We start from the raw sequence: 18,393 nt of genomic DNA, 5'->3' as shown, positions 1-18,393 counted from the left end.
CTACATACTAGTAAATGACAGAGGTCTCTATCATTATGCTCTTATTGTATAAGAAAAATAGGGACAAATTCTGTCTTGTATGTTACGCTACTGGAAATCCAGAATAATTTCACTGACATCAATAAAGTCACTTTAAATGAGGGCAACAGAAAAAAGGAGCTAGTTCACAAATTTTATTTATTTCAGATAATCTTTGAGGGAAAAATGTCATCATAAAAGAAAATCAATAGATAGTGTTATCTTCTTACTAGTTTACAACATAATCGTTTCAATAACAATGGATGCATCAGTGTCATATGTATATTTCTTTGGGTTTAAAAACAAAATAAAAATATGCTCAAACTTTTTTGTTGATGTTTTGTTAGCAATCTACCTTGAAATTCATCCCATGATAATAATGTGCTTTAAAAATAAATGAACTGATTGAGCCAATTTCTTAGTTATTGCGGCACTGGATTTCTTCACGTTTTATAACTAACTTTTTTGGGGGGGGGGAGGGGGGGGGGTTGTTGTTTTTTTTTGCTGTTACTCTATTACTCTGTACCTGGGAGTGAGATGGATAGCCCAAGTTATGAGTAGCTGTGTCTACGCTAGCAAAAAAATGATACCTGTAATTCTCTGGGGCCCTGCGTCAAACAGCGTGCAGCATTCACGTGGAGAACACCACAGGGTTTCTAATGCTCTCGTCTAAGCTGCACAGGTGACACGGTGAACACTGCTTATGCTGGTTTCTCTTGCTGCGATACATCCAGAGAAAATGCACTGGTGATAAAGTGCCAGTGTTTGCCATGGGAGGCAAGTGTAGGGGGAGGAAAATGGAGTGGGGGCTATGTTGGCAGTTTTGTATAACTTGGACATCCTCTCAGTGAGGCTTGTGATTATAATGCCTGATTCCTACATGAATTTGCTCCTTTGCCTTTGAAAAATCTTTAAGTTTTAAGTGTAACAGCCATGACCATGAGAGTTATTCAAACATTTCAATTCATTGTATATCTCCCCACTCTCCTGTAGAATAGAAGCAGTTAAGACTTCTTACGAGTGAGACACCAGCGTGTTGCCTGCTTTAAGGAAAACTTGTGCTTGAAGAGCCAGTATTCCTGGGATGGGAGGGAACGGCTAGGGTCAATTTGTATCAGGCTGTTGTCCATGACAGAGAAAAGTTCTGCTGCAGATTCTGAGATGGAAAAAAAAAAAAAGAGCAAGTATTTATTTACAAATCTGGAATAAATTAAGAGTGTTTATACATAACACTCTTCATTTCACAGTGTAACTAGTGCACAAGCCATTAAAGACTGGCTTTGAAACAGAGCTGTCTCAGTATTTTTATTGGGCTTTGTGCCACAACTTTATCTTTCTTTATCTCTTTTCTCCAAAGTCATTAAGGAGGCTCAACCTCTTCATGACCTAGTTTACTCATAACATCTCCACCATCCAGAAACTGAAAAAGAATCACAACCATCAGCAACAACAACACTATTGTTTTATCCAGTCCATCTAGATGTCAAAAAAGGATCATTCCTTAAAACATTTTCTAGTGTTTTATCCAGGTCACGTTTCACTATCTGAAGCCATACAGTTTCCATATGTTCTCTGGAAAAGCTAGTCCACACCCCACTGTCAAAAAGTTTTTCCTGCTAGTAAGCCTAAATGCACTTTTTTATTATTTATTATTAATATAATCCCACACTCCTAGTTATGCTCCCATGCACCACCTTATATAATTCTTCTATATCTTTGGTGTGCATGTGATTCTTCAAAAGCTGCTTTCTGTGAGCTCTCTCTGAGCCAACCTCAGCTATTTCTAGCTCTTTTTTAATCATTTCCCCATAAGTAATAGCTTGTTCAAACCTCTGAATATTTTTTGCTACACTTCAGTGATCTCTTTCCAGTTTAATAACTACCTTCTTATTTGTCAAATAGCATGAGCACACCTCATCAAACATCGCTTTGGCTCTGCTGAGCTTTTGTGTTAGTCTCTGAAGCATTAAAGTCACTGAAAAATGTGAACACAAAACCAAAGCAGAGCTAATACTTGAAAAACAAATGCTAACCCATGTGATCATGTCCTAAAGTGCACAGGGTGGCTATGCTCTTCTTTTATCAGAAAATATGAAAAATTCTGAGTTCTAAACACAATCACACAGAGATAAAGCGCTTGGTTCTTGCATAAACTTCTTCCAGATTTAGCAATCGCTGTTTGAGAGATTACCCGAATGCCTTGTTACTTGTCAAAATTCAGTTTCAAGCCTTTGGTTTCCTAAGATTCTCTTAAAATAGCAGATGACATTACTAATACTTAAATCATAGTGCAGAAATCTGCATTCCTTGTATTGCTTTGGGATTTAATGATATCATCAGTTGTTGCAGAGAAAACGGAGAACCCCGTAGGCCTAGATTTATGTCTTGACACGTAACTGAAAAATGAACTTAATCTATATTTTAACTGTACTTTCCCCACAGATTGAAGTCTAGACTTGTGTTCTGCTAATTGTATGGGAGCTCAAACAGGTAAATAGGAAATATACTTTGCAAAAAGGTGAACCAGAGCAGGAAAATCAAATACCTAACCTGTTTTATTATTGCACATACATTAAACCACATCATCTCCCATAGATACCCATCAAAGCTCAAGGATAAAGTACATAACATGATGCGTTAAAATGCTGTTACCATGAGTTCAAGTTCTTATCTCAGTTCTTCTCTGGTATATACTAAGGGCAGATGTCTATGTAAACACACAGTTGAGATCTAATTAATTTTACCCTGAATCTCAAAAACAGAGAGATTTTTGGGATCCAAGATAAAATTCAGCAGGCCCCAGTTCTGCAAGTGCCAGAGTGCAAGGAGCCCGGGAGCAGACCTTCAAAGGAAACATGACCTCAGGGACTCCAAAGATGCACTTCCTGAAGTGTCCTTTCTAACTGGTGGCACTCACAATGCCAGGCTCCCCGAGCACTCAGGCCTTTAAAGATATGCTGGGTCGTCAGCACTGGGGAAAAGGTTCACTGATGCCAGACTTCATGGCATGCTTTTGAATGGCCAGGCTGTGTCCCATCAATTGCAGATAAACGTAACATCTGTCAGGCACCTAAGAGAAACTAATCATTTTGATGAAGTTAGTGTGGAATTGTGTTGTCATAACCAAAAGCAGAATTGGGCACAGCGGATGGACAACATAACCCAAGAAACCTCTTCAAACGCTGATGTGTGTGGATGAGAGGTCTGATGTTCATTTTATGCTTCGCTCCATTAGACACCCCTAAGTCTGCAGGGCAGGCCATCCTGTAGTGTTAATCTGCATAGTTGCATAAATATGTTGATGTATACCAGCAGAGAATCCAGCCCTTTGTGTTTACTCAAAAGCTTATTTGAACAAGGCAAATTTCCAGCATCTGGAAAATTCAGCTGGAAATGTCATGAGAAGAGCTTTCCTGTGATGTTTCAGCTCTTCCACTTCTGGTCTGGCCTGACTGTGTACAGAGACATGTGAAAATGAAAAATGATGCGACTCTGGAAAGCAATTGCAGCAAGTTTTGTTTTGACCAAATGTATCTAAACCTAATCACATTCCCCATGGAAGAGAAAACTATTACATTTGGCAGTAAATGTTTTACGAATACATGGTTCAATTCTACATCTCCTTAATCCCATTCTTCTTGTTTAATAAATAGAACCAGAAGTTTCCTCCTTGTTATTTCTGTACCTGAGAACATTAGGCCAGTCTGTGTTTGGAGAACAGCAGCATCACATGCAGAGGACGGTCTCCGGGTAATCATATTGGAACCTGGAATGCAAAGGCAATTAAGCTCATATTCATTCTATCTGAAGTTTTTCTTTAAGGCATAGCCATCATTGATCCCTTAACAATTTGCTAACTAACTGACATAGAACAAATTAACAGGCAACATTAGCAGCCCAACTCTATGATGGCAAACTACATATATAAATTTTACCAAATGAAAAAACAACCATGTGGATAACATCTTTGCACTGAACTAGTTAAGCCACAAGTAGAGTTTATCTGTCCCTGTACTTCAAAGTTACATACAAATGTCATCAGCTGAAGTTAAGAAGACTTTTTTCTCCAGGATGTGCAGTACAGTTGCAATATATTATGGGGGGAGGGAGGAAGGATTTACTGTCCGCTCTGAGTCCAGCATTGGCTGCTCGTACAGACACAACCAGATTAGTACAGTCACTGGTGTGCTCTGATAAGGCAATTTCCTTATTCTGATGGGAAATTTTCACAAATGCTGTAAATCTGTAATGTACTTCTGGAAATCCCATCCTGGTGAACAAAAATGAATCCAGGAAATTCAGTATCTATTCATAATTAAAAACCATTCAATCTCTGTACATTAGATGCACACACCTTATAGCCTTTTAGTCATGGTTACACACCAGTTTATGAAACTTCTGTCCCAGACCCCAGTCAAGGTTTGGCTGGAGAGAGTGGGGGTGAGGAGAGGAACCACCCCACCCTCCAGCCAAACCCTGACTGGGGTCTGGGGCCAGGGAGGGGGTTAAAATACCCCTTCCCCCACCCAAACTTACTGCTGGCTGCAACTGTGGACGACAAATCCCAGAGGCACCTGGAAGCAGGAACCAATGAGCAACCCTGCAGAGTCCTACTGCTATGAATCTGGACTGCAAATCCCAGAGACCTTGGGGGGCAACAGGAAGAGGAAGTGAACACACAGCCAGAGAGCCATGCTCTCCCATCCCCACTTCCCCTGGCTTCTGGCCTGAGCCACTGCAGGCATGTGGCCCCATTTCCTGAATCAAAGGTAAATGTCTAAAATGTCTGTTCACTTCCATTTCCCTTTAATCTGTGCATCTTTGACTAACCTGCAAAGACTGAATCAATTCAGCCTCAGGCTTTCTGACTGTCTGTACCTAGCAATGAGAAGAGTGGCTTGCATCACCATGGTAGCTTCTTACACAGGTTTCAGAACCATAGAGCTAGTTTTCTTCTCATCAACAATGATTTACACAAGTGGTACCTCATGATCAAACTGACCTCTCCATAGATAAACCCGTTGAAAACTTGTGAAGAATCCTTCTGGCTCTTCTGGAAGCTCAGAAGCTGACAAAGAGAGACATCCTTTAGAGTAATTAGTTAAATCAACATGGCTTTTCTACTGAAATGCTTAGAAATCACATTAAAGCAAATGCAGCAGTTCAGTATCACACCCTGCTATGTAGAATGCAAATCCCCAAACAGAAGAATCGTCTAGTGGTTAGGATCTCATCCTACTTCTTTGAAGGCCAGAGTTCAATTTCCTGTTCCTGTACAAACTTTTCTGTGCAACTTGGACAACTCATACAAGGTTTATTGTCACTACAGAATTAATCTGTGTTATCTGCATCTATGTTAACTCAGCCTAGTGCGAAGAGCCACATTGAAAAGCTATATCCAAGTCACTCTGGGCATTTTTACGTGTGCTCTGTGCGTGGGGGGCAATTTCATTAGAGTGGCTCTGACAGCCGCTCTAATGAAAGCGCCTGCAGCATCTTATCCCTGCACTTCAAAATGGTGGCAGGGGCATTTTAACTAAAGCTTGTTGAACAAACTTTGGTTAAAGTGCCCCTCGCACCATTTTCAAGCACAGGGACACTGATACATGAGATGTGGGGACTGTTTGGAGCACACTAATTAGCATGCTCAGCAGACTCAGTTAATCAAATCTGCTCCAACGCACTGAAATTACAGCATGTTGGAGCACCCTTCCCGCGCATGTACAGCAGGCACCCTGTTCTCAGGACAGAAACCTGAGCCTGCCTGTGTATGATTGTTTTCTACTGAATTGTCAGAGGAAATATCTGTCCTCCTTGGCATGCAGAAAGAAACCTGGGAAAGCAACTGAGGACAAAACAGTTGTGGTCAAACAACACAGATCTTCAAAACTGAAAAAACTATTCATGGGAAAGAATCAGCTTTAATTGCACCCAAAAAAGTTTTGAAATCACTGAAATATCCCATTTCAACATTTGCAAAGCTAAGTTGCATTTTACATTTCAAATACTTTGCATTTAGAAATTTAAGTTAATTTATAAAAAAGAAAATCTTTAAAAAAATAGAAAGGTTAAACCTGAACCAAAAATGCTTCAAAATGATGAAAACTAAGTGTTCAATTAGACCTGAACCTAATACAAACACAGACACATGTGTGCGCACACACACACTATTGGTATGAATGAATGTACATCCCCTCAAATCTTAATAATATATATGAATATACAGTAATATACCAGAGTGATGCAATATATAATATATAAATATCAGGACTTTGGAGCATTACTTTTGTCAAGGTTCACCCTTTTATTCTACTTTATGGTGCAAAATAAGTTCGATATTACAGGAAATTTCCCAGGAAAGAAAAAACGTTTCCCACTAGCTCCAATTACCAACCTGAGTAGCAGCAGCACCTGAAAGCTTGTTTATGCCCTAGTCAGGTATTAAAACACTGCCAAACTCAGGTGAAAGGGTTGTGTTTGTGGCTACGAGTTGAATTAGGAGAAATACATAGTTAGAGCCTGAATTAACTTGACGGTGAAGACAGACCTTTAGTCTCTCTGTCCCTTACCGGATTCTGTCATAGAGGTACTATGAGGATAAATACTAGGCCTGTGTGAATAGGGAACTATTCGGTTCAGGTTCAGATTCAGCTGATTCAGATGCCAGCCATTTCATCTGGAGCTCTGAATTGGTTTCCCCCTTCGATTCAGGTCTGAAGCTTCGGAGCCTATTCGGAGATTCAACCATTGGGTATAATAGGGAATCAATAAAGTATCTATAACTTTGTTGGTTTTGGTCTGATTTGGATGAAACTTGCAGGAATGGTAGCTTCTGGTGAGAGCATGAAGGCTGCCAAGTTTCAAGAAAATAGGTATATGGGTTTGGGGAAAACTGCACCCCAAATTCTTGAAAGCAGAACTCATGTCACGCGTGTGTGTTAAGCCACAACAGGATCAGAACTGCAGGGATGGTAGCCCCTGCTGAGGCTACAAAGCCTGCCAAGTTTCAAGGAGGTTAATGATCAGGAGGTGCTCAAGTATCTCAGTAAAAGTACCTCAGACAGATGGATGCATGTTCACACTCGTATCACTATTGCCAGTATTTATCTAGATCCTTATAGTGAACCCATCTGGATGTTAGTAATAGTCAATAATATTGTCTAACCAGTTGCAGAGATAGTAATTTGATATACAGCACTTTTCATTTTCAAAATGGTGCCTAAACCTATCAACAGACTTTCACAGAACTGCTATGAGACAGGCAGCTGTGATCACTCCCTTGCTACAGAAGATATAAAACTTTGGCAAAGAGGTTAAGAGACCCAACGTCCTTATTCTGAACCAGGGTTTGTACCAGCAAAGCCCACTATTGACACCTTTCCAAATTCAGTGAAGTTGTATGCAGCTAGGCTTAGCTACAACACAGATCTGTTGCAGTATCAGAATCCGTATTTTCACGAGTATCCAATAATATGGATGAAGCAACTTTAGCCATCCAGGCTGAGATGCTATGGACTTGGTTTTTAGAAAGACAGAGTACTCACAATAGGGAACAAGTGGTGTTCTACACCTCTAAAGCAGGCCCTGCCTGGTGGCTAAAATTGAAGGCATCCAAAATTAGTGGACATTTGTGAAACTTTGAGGCTTAAATTCTCAAAACCTGAAGCCCAAACTGCACACCCATTATATGTGTAAAGGAGTGAAGACAGGCAATTACACACAAACACAGTTTAAAATAAGAAAATCTATGGACTTACTTCCCGTGAACATTTGTCCTCCCAGACTGAAAGAAAACTCCTTGCCTTTTTCATCGTAGTTCACACCTTTGCATATCTCATCTGTTCCAGGTATGGAGGTTTGACTCCAGTCATTTGTATTGCAGATGAGTACATCAGGGTAGCTCATCAGTCCACACAGGATAGTACCTGGATTCAAATGACGAGAGAACTGTAGGCTTCTGGTAATACGTTGCACTTACCCAGCACTTCCCTCTTTACAACCATTTAATAAATCACGTTGTTAAAGAGAGATAACAAAGCACTGCTATTTCCACATAGAGAAGTGGAGACTCATATAGATAGGGCACCCTTTTCAGATCTGGATTCTTAAAATTAGATATCTAAATTCATATACAATCCTGCTTCTTGGAGCTGGGTGCCCACTAACGTCAAACATCAACAACAATGCTAGGTACTCCACAGGAGGTCAAGGGTATGTCTACACTATAGACTATCACATAACATAGAGATGTGCTAACAAGTCATTTTGGGCAAAATGAAATGGTCAGACTATCCTCAGTGGAGGATAACATTTTTGGTAGGCGTACCACAAGGCAAGCCCTACATCCTCCCCAAGTGCCACTCTGATCCCCTTCCCCTACCCAATCTGTTGCTCTGCTTTCTGCTCCCTGCCTGATCTGTTACTCTGCTTTCTGCTCCTTACCTGATCTGTTATATTCACTGGTCCCTGCCTGATCTGCTGCTTGCCACACAGAGGTTGCTCATGTCACTTGTGGACCATATCCCTGGGCTAATTTATTTTGCCTTTTGTCAGCACAGACAGAGAGAAACAGTTCCTGCCTCGGACATCTTGCAGGCTTTTGGGCCCTGACCCAGTAGACCACTTCAGTTTTTCTTTAAAAGCTTTGCTGGACTTGTGCCTGACTTAAGTCAGTTTAGCACTCAGTCTTCCCCAGAGTCATAATATGAGTCAGTGGCAAAACTAATCTTAAAACCCATGAGGTCTGGCTCTCAATCCACTGCTATAACATCTATTCACAATGTACTCTTGCTTTGTAACTGCTGTCGCGACTCAGACATTTTTGTGGTCTTAAAATCCATTCTGGCATTTACTGTATGTAAAGAATCCTAACGAATGCCGTAATTATTTAAACAAAATAGCACCCACATTTCTGGGCATGACTGTAAAACAGACTAAACTAGAGCCAGTCAGATTTTCTTGCTGATTTGGTTTTTCATCAGAAAAATCCAAATAATCCAAACCTAAAGTCTACATGGGAAAATACCAGTGTCCACAAACCTCTCACTGGGAAAGTTTTATTCTTAAACCCAGGAAATCCTTGGTCAAAACTGATAGGAAAAGAGAGGACACATCTCAGAATAGCCACGAAGCTGTTTTCAGTGCCCTCATCTGGGATGTTTTAGACTCATATGCCTGCCTGAGTACAAGCTGACTTGAGAACAGACTTGAGCCTCAACCTCTTGCTTCCTATCAAGCTATTAGGTCTTCTGTCTTCCTCATCTTTTGTGCAAAACTTTCAAAAAGGGCTTGGTTTCATCCTGACACTGATGAGTGGGAAAATGTTTGACATCTCATAAAACTCTGTAAGATTGAAAATACATTTCCCAATGAGCTTTATACTAAACAGAAGTGGGATCATTAGCTTCATTAGAATTGCAACAAAGCATCGCAGTAGCTGGTAAGTAAGGCTCATTATGCTGCTGTCCTGTTGCATGGATCATAACACCATCCTCTGTTCTTCATCATTATTCAGGATTTTAAAATGAGATGAGCCAAAAGCCTAAGCAATGAAACATGTGATGAAATTTAATTTAGGAAACAGAAATTAAAACCAAACATCAGGGTAGCAATCCAGAAAGGGAGGAAATATAGGCATACTGCATAAATACAAATGTAAATATTTTAAGAGGAGTTGGAAATGTTAAAGTTACATGCAAAATGTGTGGGAAAAATAGTTCTGGTAAATATACTCTCCACTAATTCTCCTTCATCAGTAGCTTAGACTTTGTGTGCAACATACATAACTCTTTCACAAGAATTATGGTTACCAGAAAAATGGCACCTAGAAGGCTAGCCAACATTCCTGTTAAAACTATTTTCACACATTTTTTCACAGTACACCAACATTTTTCCATATTTAGAGCACAAAGAAAAAATATATCCAAAGACTTGCAAAGCCCTGAACTTTCACATGAAGATTATAAAACATGCATTTAACTCAAGAAGGAAATCTCATTCTTTCTAATAAATACCTGGGTGCTAAATGAAGCCAATATCTTACGTGACATTATCTGGATAGTCAATGATGGGAAAGTAGGGTTTGGCAAGTGAGAAGAGGAAGGAGGAGTGTGAGGGGTTATATCCTGGCAGCCCTCTCAAGAGCACTGGGGAGGCAGATATGAAGACTGCCCACTGAAGGTAGAAAATAAGGAGCAAGCCAACATGAGGAAGGATGGCACCATCTGAACCTTGCTTGATGAAAGAAGGGGTGGGGGTGTTTGTCTCTGATGTGGAAGGCTAGAATTATTTTTTAATTATATATGTGCATGCAAGGTAAATTATGTATAATGCAGATGAATGAAGAGAACAAAGTAAAGATGGAAAAGGGGCAAGAACTCAATGGATGTGGACAAGGCAAGGGAAGATGCAGCATGCAGGGAAGAGCAGTCAAGAATGTTTCTACCATTTCAATGACCTCTGAAACACAAGCTAGACATTTTACTTTATCTACCTCCTGCCTTGCAGCACCAGCAGATTCCACTTGACTCCAGAGCCTGACCATCTAAACTCTAACCTGGCCGAAAGCCCAGCTAAATGTGTCCTTCTCCCATTGTGTATAAAAAGAATGAAATCAGATTATATTTGGAACCCACTTTTCCTATTACATTTTTTCCCCATGAATTAACAAGTATTCACTTCTGTCCAAGTTATTGGCAAGCTTTATTTGTGTGCAAAGCATTTAAAAGATATAAACAATATAGAGGTTCACGTTAGTGCCCAATATTAGACATTGCTGCTTGCCTCACATATAGCCCACATAACAGGGTGAGATTGCTTCCCATAGGGAACTCTATGGACAGGCCTCGATAACACTTAAGTCCCACAGGTGTCTGCTGGCCTTCCATGCTGGAATGAACTCAATGCAGTGGTTTACTTTGCTAAAATCCACTGCGATACAGGAGAGCTTTTCTACCATCACAGCTTGAACACTGTTACCTCCATGAAGTGTGATCTGGCTCAGGATGAAGCCATCACAGCAAGGATCCTGGCTGCAAGCCTGACGGCAGAGGAGATGAACATCCGTCAAAGATGTACTAGCTGCCGAGAGAACCATAGAGCTGTATATGCCTGAAAATACATTCTGAAAATCAGTCATCTCAAAGGTCTTGAGGCCGGATGTGGTGAATTCTTGTCCTGTGAAGAGACGGGAAAAAGAAAGGCATGTTCCAAAGAGTACAAGAGGGAAAGAAATATTCTCAGCATAGCTATGGATCAGAGCTGGCTGGAAGTTTTATAACAAAAATCCAATCAAAGAAAAACCTTCCTGGACTTAATGTTTCATTACAAACCTGAAACTCATTATGAATTTGTCATCTGGTCTTCAGACTTCAGTTTGTTGTGATATTAAAAATGCCTGGTTGATACAGGGATAGCAATGTGCTATACCACCAAAGTGCTTACAGTGCAGACAGCTGTACTGACAAAGCTGCACTTCGTACTTGTACAACAATGTGCTCTGCTGCACTTTAACTGAAATAATTTTATACATGTACATACATACATATTGCTCCACATTAACTGAAATCATATATATGTATACACACACACACACACACACACACACACATACACACACAACTTCGAGAAGGCCAGCTTCGATGAGTTGAGATTTGTAGGAGATGCACTGGGGTCCTGGAAGGTAGGGGAACTGGGTGTTTGAGATGAGTGGTCGTTCCTCAAGGAGACAATGCTCCAAGCCCAAGGGGTGACAGTCCCAATGAGAGTCAAAAAGGGGAAAGAGTGCTCAAAAGTCCCCCTGGCTCACCAAAGGCGTTCAAGAATGCCTGAAAGCCAAAAAAGAGGCCAGTGGAAGGAAGGGGCTATCACCAAAGAGGAGTATACCTCCATTGCTCGGATCTGTAGGGGGGCGGTCAGGAAAGCTAAGGCAGACACGGAACTAGGGCTAGCATCAAGGATAATAAAAAGTCCTTTTTTAAATACATAGGGAGTATAAAGAAAGCACTGGGTAATGTGAGGCCCCTGTGGGATACGCTTGGCAATCTGGTGATTGCACTGGAGGAAAAGGCAGACCTTTTTAACAATTTTTTTGCCTCCATTTTTTTGTGCACCGACTGGGACTCCCCCACAGAGATTCAGGATGGATGCAGGAGAGACTCTGCCCAGATTAGGGTCAGGGAAGTCCAAGTTAAGAAACTTCTGCTGGGATTGGATGTGTTCAAATGAGCAGGTCCAGATGTTCTCCACCCCAGGGTGCTGAGGGAATTGGCAGGGGTAAGAGGGACCCCTGGCACGGCTTTACAAGCACTCATAGTGCTCTGGTCAGGTGCCAGATGACTGGAAGAAGGCCATTGTGGTCCCCATCTTCAAAAAGGGGAGGAGGGAGGACCCAGGCAACTATAGGCCCATTAGTCTTACTTCCATCCTGGGGAAGCTGTTTGAGAAGATTATCCAGGAGCACATCTGGGAAGGACCAGCAGGGGGAATGATGCTCAGGGGCAACCAGCATGGGTTCATTAGGAGCAGGCCCTGTCAGACCAACCTGGTGGCCTCCTATGATCTGGTCACAAAATCATTGGATGCAGGTGTCGCCGTGGACATAGTCTTTCTGGACTTCAGCAAGGCCTTTGACACCATCCCCCACCCCATTCTCATTAAAAAGCTAGGTGACTATGGCATTGATGCCCACACAGTCAGATGGGTCGCAAATAGGCTGAGGGGCCGCACCCAGAGAGCGGTGGTGGACGGGTCATATTCGACCTGGAGGGATGTGGGCAGTGGGGTCCCCCAGGGCTCGGTCCTTGGGCCTGCACTGTTTAATCTCTTTATTAGCGACTTGGACGAGGGGGTGAAAAGCACCCTGTTCAAATTCACTGATAACACCAAGATTTGGGGTGAGGTGGGCACGCTAGAAGGGAGTGACAGGATACAGCTGAACCTGGACAGGTTACAGGGGTGGGTGAATGAGAACAGGATGGGATTCAATACTGACAAGTGCAAGGTGCTGCACTTAGGCAGGAAGAACCAGCAGCATACCTACAGGCTGGGGAACTCCCTTCTTGAAAGCACAGAGGCAGAAAGAGATCTTGGAGCCATTACTGATGCCAAAATGAACATGGGCCGGCAGTGTGGGGATGCAGTCAGGAAGGCCTACCGCACCTTTTTGTGCATCCACAGATGCATCTCGAGCAGGTCCAAGGAGGTGATCCTCCCCCTCTATGTGGCACTGGTCAGGCCAGAGCTGGAGTACTGCATCCAGTTCTGGGCACCGCACTTCAAGAGGGATGTGGACAACATGGAGAGGGTCCAGAGGAGGCCACTTGCATGATCAGGGGGCAGCAGGGGAGGCCTTATGAGGACAGGCGACAGGACCTGAACCTGTTCAGCCTCCACAAGAGAAGGCTGAGAGAGACCTGGTGGCCACTTACAAACTTACTGGGGGGGACCAGCAGGGAATGGGAGTGACTCTGATCACCCGAGCACCTCCCAGAGTAACAAGGAATAACGGCCACAAGTTCTTTGAGAGTAGGTTCAGACTAGACATTAGAAGGCGCTACGATCCGGAACCAACTTCCAAGGGAAGTGGTGCTCACTTCTACCCTGGGGGTCTTTTAAAGGGGGCTTGACAATTACCTGGCTGGGGTCATACGAGCCCAGTATTCTCTCCTGCCCAGGACAGGGGGTCAGACTTGATGATCTACTTAGGTCCCTTCTGACCCTACATCTATGAATCTATGAAGTTCAGTATCGCTGGTCAGAGATCATGTGCTCTGTGAAATAACTATGTAATCAGAAGCCTATAAGGTAGATTTAAGCCTCAGGTTTATGGTGAGAGTATGAAACCCTAAAAAGATAGAAACATCTACTAAGTTTCAGATGAGAAATTAGTCTTGTGAAAACCTAGGCTCATTTGATGGCTTCTGTTATGGGACAAATGAAACCTGTGGAAACGGAGGTTTTTGACATGCATCTGGTAAAACCCTGCCATATCAGTTATTTTGTTTTGAGCTCTGGAGTTGGAGAAAACCCTAACCTCAAGAAGTGAGAAGCCACAGGCCTGAAAAACACAAAAGGAATAGAGCAGTGGTGAAAGGTAACTTGATTTTAATAGGATTTATTTATGGTGCAATGAAGCTATTTAAGGAGCAACAAAGCTCTTGTTGAGAGCAAATGGTAGGACAATGCAGTGCAATATGATTGAAAACAACCAAATAACGTACATGTTGGTCTGTAATAAGGTAGGTGTAGTTCTACCACAGACCTGATGAAATGGCTTAATCAGCAGGGATCTTGGTTTTCTCTCATAAAAAAAATCCCCAATTTTCAGATTAAAAAAGTAACCCCAAATCCACAATTTTCCTTAATTAAAATGAAACACCACTATACATGTATATTTATATATTAGTGGTGTTTCATATTAATCATAGAAAAATGTGGATTTTGGGTTACTTTTACTTTACAATCCAAAAATTGGGGATTTTTATATTTATTTTTTTTGTATTCAGAGAAAACCAGAATCCCTGTTCATTAGATACAGAATTTTTAGTTGTAGGCCCCAACATTTTACTATGATAAAAAAATGGAAGTACTAAATCCAATCCAGTTAAAAATATTTTCATGATAGCAAATATACTTTGATGGGTTTTATTTTGATTTTGGCCAGAAGTGTTGAAAAATGAGGGCGTGCCTGATAATCCAAAACCAAAAGATTATAAACTGAAAGTAAAACTAAGCAGCCTAGTACTTCTACCAAGGCCAAATAAACTAGCAGATAATTTAAATGGACACAAAGGGTGAAAAGGAAATATGGTTATTTTCAATTTATTTAACTTGAATGACTTCCAGCTTTAAGGGGAAAGAAAATTAAGGGAATTTCCATTTTAAAGAAAGTGTTTAAAATGTTGAGATAGGTTTTTGCAGTTAATAAAAAAGGCGGAAATTCTGGCCCAAAGTAAAGATGAACATTTTGGCATTTTAAATACAGTATAGAAAGGTACAGAAATCAGAGCAAAGACTCCAGCTGATCAATGCCTTGCTGTTCTCATTTGCTCCCTCCTGCCACCCTCACACCCATTGAAATGCTACAGCTACAAGAACCAGTGGTGAAATACAATCACAAGCACTTAATGTCCCATAAAATCCTACTCAGTCACTCAAGCTCGTTATATGTATTCACACTACAAGAAAATAACTAATGGCTTCAAAAACCTTTATCCCTTATTTCTAGGAGACTGACAAAGATGGAGAGACTTACTAGGGACATCACAATACTATTCAGTGCTTGACCCTGAAATAAATTATGCCTCCAGATCCAATTAATCTCAACCGATTCCCTGTAGAAAGTTAAGATATAACTATCCAAATAATTACAAATTCAGATTTTTACTTGTTTTGGCAGCTAAGCTATCATCTCATGCATGTTACATACCTTTTTTCAGGTATATGGTCACTTCATCCTTCTCCTGGTTTCTGACTTTAAGTAGGCAGCTAAGATGAGCAATACTAGAAGCAGCAGAGTTTCCCAAAGCACCATGGATCTGAGAAGGATAATACACACTCTCAATGCCTTTTAATTCACAGCAAGGAAAAATATTAGGCTGCATCAGGGTCAGACACAGGCATGGGCAAACTGGCCCGGACAGAAAGGGGGCCCAAAAATGGTGAAAATAATAATAATTATCATTATATATGGTGAAAGGGGGCCACCAGAAGACTAGGTGTAGTGCTGGGTTGTATTTTCCGTGTTTAGATGGAAGCCGAAAAGGATGATATGGCAATTAGTAGGGCTGTGAGAAGCTTCAGGTGGTGATTCGATTCAGAGGAGATTCGGCCCGATTCAGTGGCTGAACCTCCGAAACCGAATTGAATCAGGGCACCAATTAAAAGGTCCAAATCGATTCAAAGCTCTCCAAAGCTTCAGAAAAGAGTCAAAGAGCTTTGATGATTTGGGCTGTCCCCAAATCTCCGAATCAGATTCAGCCAAAGCAATTCAGGACAGTGATTTGAATCACTGAATCAAATCACTGTTCCCCAAATTGGCCAAATCTAAAGTGAATACTAGCTGCTTTGCACAGGCATAGTAATTAGTACACGTCATAACAGCCCCAAATCCATAAACCCGTAGTTCTGCTATCTGTTCAGAGCCCTTCAGGCTGGATTAGTGGATGCTACCTTGTTGCTTTGGAAATCATAGTAATTTTGTAAGTAGGAAACTACCAAAGGTAAATGGCAAAACACCCATGAAATGGATGAGGAGATGGCAACTAAAACCGTAATTTGCTTCAGCAGCATGTTTGAAAAATGGGAATTTGTGATGGATGTGGGTAAAGCTGCAGTGAAGGGGCACATGGGAGCAAATACCTTCCAGGAAAAGCCAGGGTGATTAGCCTTTTTCTATGTTCAACAGTGGCAGACACTGCATGAGAGTGTGAGAATAGCCAGGCCACATTCTGTTCCTCCCCCATCTCCCCTCTCCTTCCTCATCCTCTTCTTTTCCCAACTTTTGTACTGAAATCATTCACTCTACCTTATATGCTGTCCTATGCTGTCCTTTCACAGCATCTGATGAAATGAACTTGAGTTCACAAAAGTTTTTGCTCCATATAGATCTTATTTAGTTAGAATATATGATGTATATCTACCTTGACTTGTCCCTGACTGCCACTCACTCACCATGACACCTTGGGCATGTTGATTCATCTTATTCCCTGTTTTAGTGTCACTATGCTGCAACAAGGGTAAAATATTAATCACCGCAGGGATGCGGAAATTACGTAGAAATTACTAGCATCATGTAACAGCCAACATGTCCAGAAGTAAACTAGTGATTAAAAAATAACTAGCTATTTTGGATGACCACATTCATACCCTTAAAAAGACACATTGTAGAATGTGAGCTGCTAGCACTTTCTAAAACTCAACTTTCTTTAAGATGTTCAACTAAAAGGCAAATTACCCAAAATCACATTTGGAAATTCTTAACCATAGCATCTTTGCTTATCCATCAACACTTCACCAGCATTATACATGAGCCCACTGACTAGGGAAACCAGCAAATGCCTTGTTGTTTCATCTAAATAAGGTCTAAAATGGGATCTTAGGCACCCTCCCGGTTATTAGTAGCAAGAACATTGTTTTTACCAGTCCAGATGTTGTACAGTTGAAATTGGTTTCAACAGCTCTGTATAGTTCACACAGCACTTTAGAGCCTGTAGTAGATACTGTGACAAAACCGCATGATTCTTCTTTCACACAATCTGAAAGCACAAATATATATGTATGTGTGTATATATATAATTACACAATTCTGTGCATTTGCAGCTGGGCAATGCATGGAGGGATTTGTGGCGGAATCAAAGTAGGTCCTGAGTATAATGGCCACCCTGAGTGGTGCTTCCTAGGTCAGTGGGACTGTCCAGGTAGGAAAGGGGAAGGTGTTGATTGTTAGTGACCGGTGACTCTTGGATCTAATCTTAGCTTTAATTTGCCTTATTTTTTAATACAGGTTTTTAAGTAGGGTCAGAGTGCCATTTTTGCCACAATGGTCTAGGAATTGTTTTGGAGGAAATAATTTTTTGTGATATCTTTTATTGGACAACTGTACCTATCCCTCACGTCCAGCCAGACCTGTGGAAGAGCATTTGATGTTTGAAAGCTTGTCCAGCGTCTCTCCTGATTAGACAGTTTGTCCACTAAAAGATATCCCAGAAAATCCTTGCCTCTTGCACAGGCTTTTAAATCAGTTATGTTAACTGCTGCAAAGGTTTTAAGTCACATTTAAATCAGCTTACGCCTGGTTTATGATTAGCTTCAGTTGGTAACGCCAGTTTAAACTGGTTTCATTCTTCAGACAGGGCTTTACAACAATGTACAGTACAGTAGTTAAATTAGTTTTAAAACATCTGGTAAATAAAATCAGTACAGCTTGTAGGAGAAACAAGAGTTGCCACTCTGAATCAAATCTCTAGCTAGCTTGGTATCCTTCCTCTTACAGTGCCCAGTTCCTAAAATCTATATAACCTAGTAGCCTATTTCCAAGTGTCTGGTGCCAAATGCATCATAAAGGGGTGTGAGAGACCTAAACGACAGTTAACAGGATAATCTGAACTCAGAAAACCCATGACCAAAAAGCAGACCAGTTTCCAGTGCAAATGAGGGATTTAACAAAAACAAATGGTGCCTACACTTTTGAATGCCATACCAGTGTTGACTTGCCTTATGCAATATGATGAAAGAAAACATGTTCCCAAAAACAAGACCTCCCTCCCCTGATTTACAAGGAAAGTGACCAAAAGCCGGTATCACTTGCTCATAGCGTATTTGCTGCTGAGCAGCCAGACAGGTAACGCTTATCTAAGGGTATAGCACTAAATTCAG

The 18,393-nt window shown here is 41.3% G+C and overlaps 1 protein-coding gene across 1 annotated transcript in view; it reads right to left on the bottom strand.

Annotated features, from left to right (window-relative positions):
• TG (thyroglobulin) overlaps positions 1 to 18,393 on the bottom strand; it is a 211,230-nt gene that overhangs the window by 119,189 nt on the left and 73,648 nt on the right. Inside the window, exons 24-30 of the mRNA XM_090037373.1 lie at positions 17,158 to 17,273; positions 15,446 to 15,554; positions 10,996 to 11,193; positions 7,776 to 7,943; positions 5,021 to 5,086; positions 3,704 to 3,784; positions 1,037 to 1,174 (exon numbers count right to left, since the gene is read on the bottom strand). Coding sequence (XP_089893499.1) covers positions 1,037 to 1,174; positions 3,704 to 3,784; positions 5,021 to 5,086; positions 7,776 to 7,943; positions 10,996 to 11,193; positions 15,446 to 15,554; positions 17,158 to 17,273 — 876 coding nt within the window. The remainder of the gene's footprint in view (positions 1 to 1,036; positions 1,175 to 3,703; positions 3,785 to 5,020; positions 5,087 to 7,775; positions 7,944 to 10,995; positions 11,194 to 15,445; positions 15,555 to 17,157; positions 17,274 to 18,393) is intronic.

This window comes from Crocodylus siamensis, chromosome 3, assembly GCF_052110815.1.
Source record: "Crocodylus siamensis isolate JL-2025a chromosome 3, ASM5211081v1, whole genome shotgun sequence".
NCBI classification, from domain to species: Eukaryota; Metazoa; Chordata; order Crocodylia; family Crocodylidae; genus Crocodylus; species Crocodylus siamensis.
Note: the sequence above shows the minus strand (reverse complement) of the source record. Positions and strands in the feature narration are given on the sequence as shown.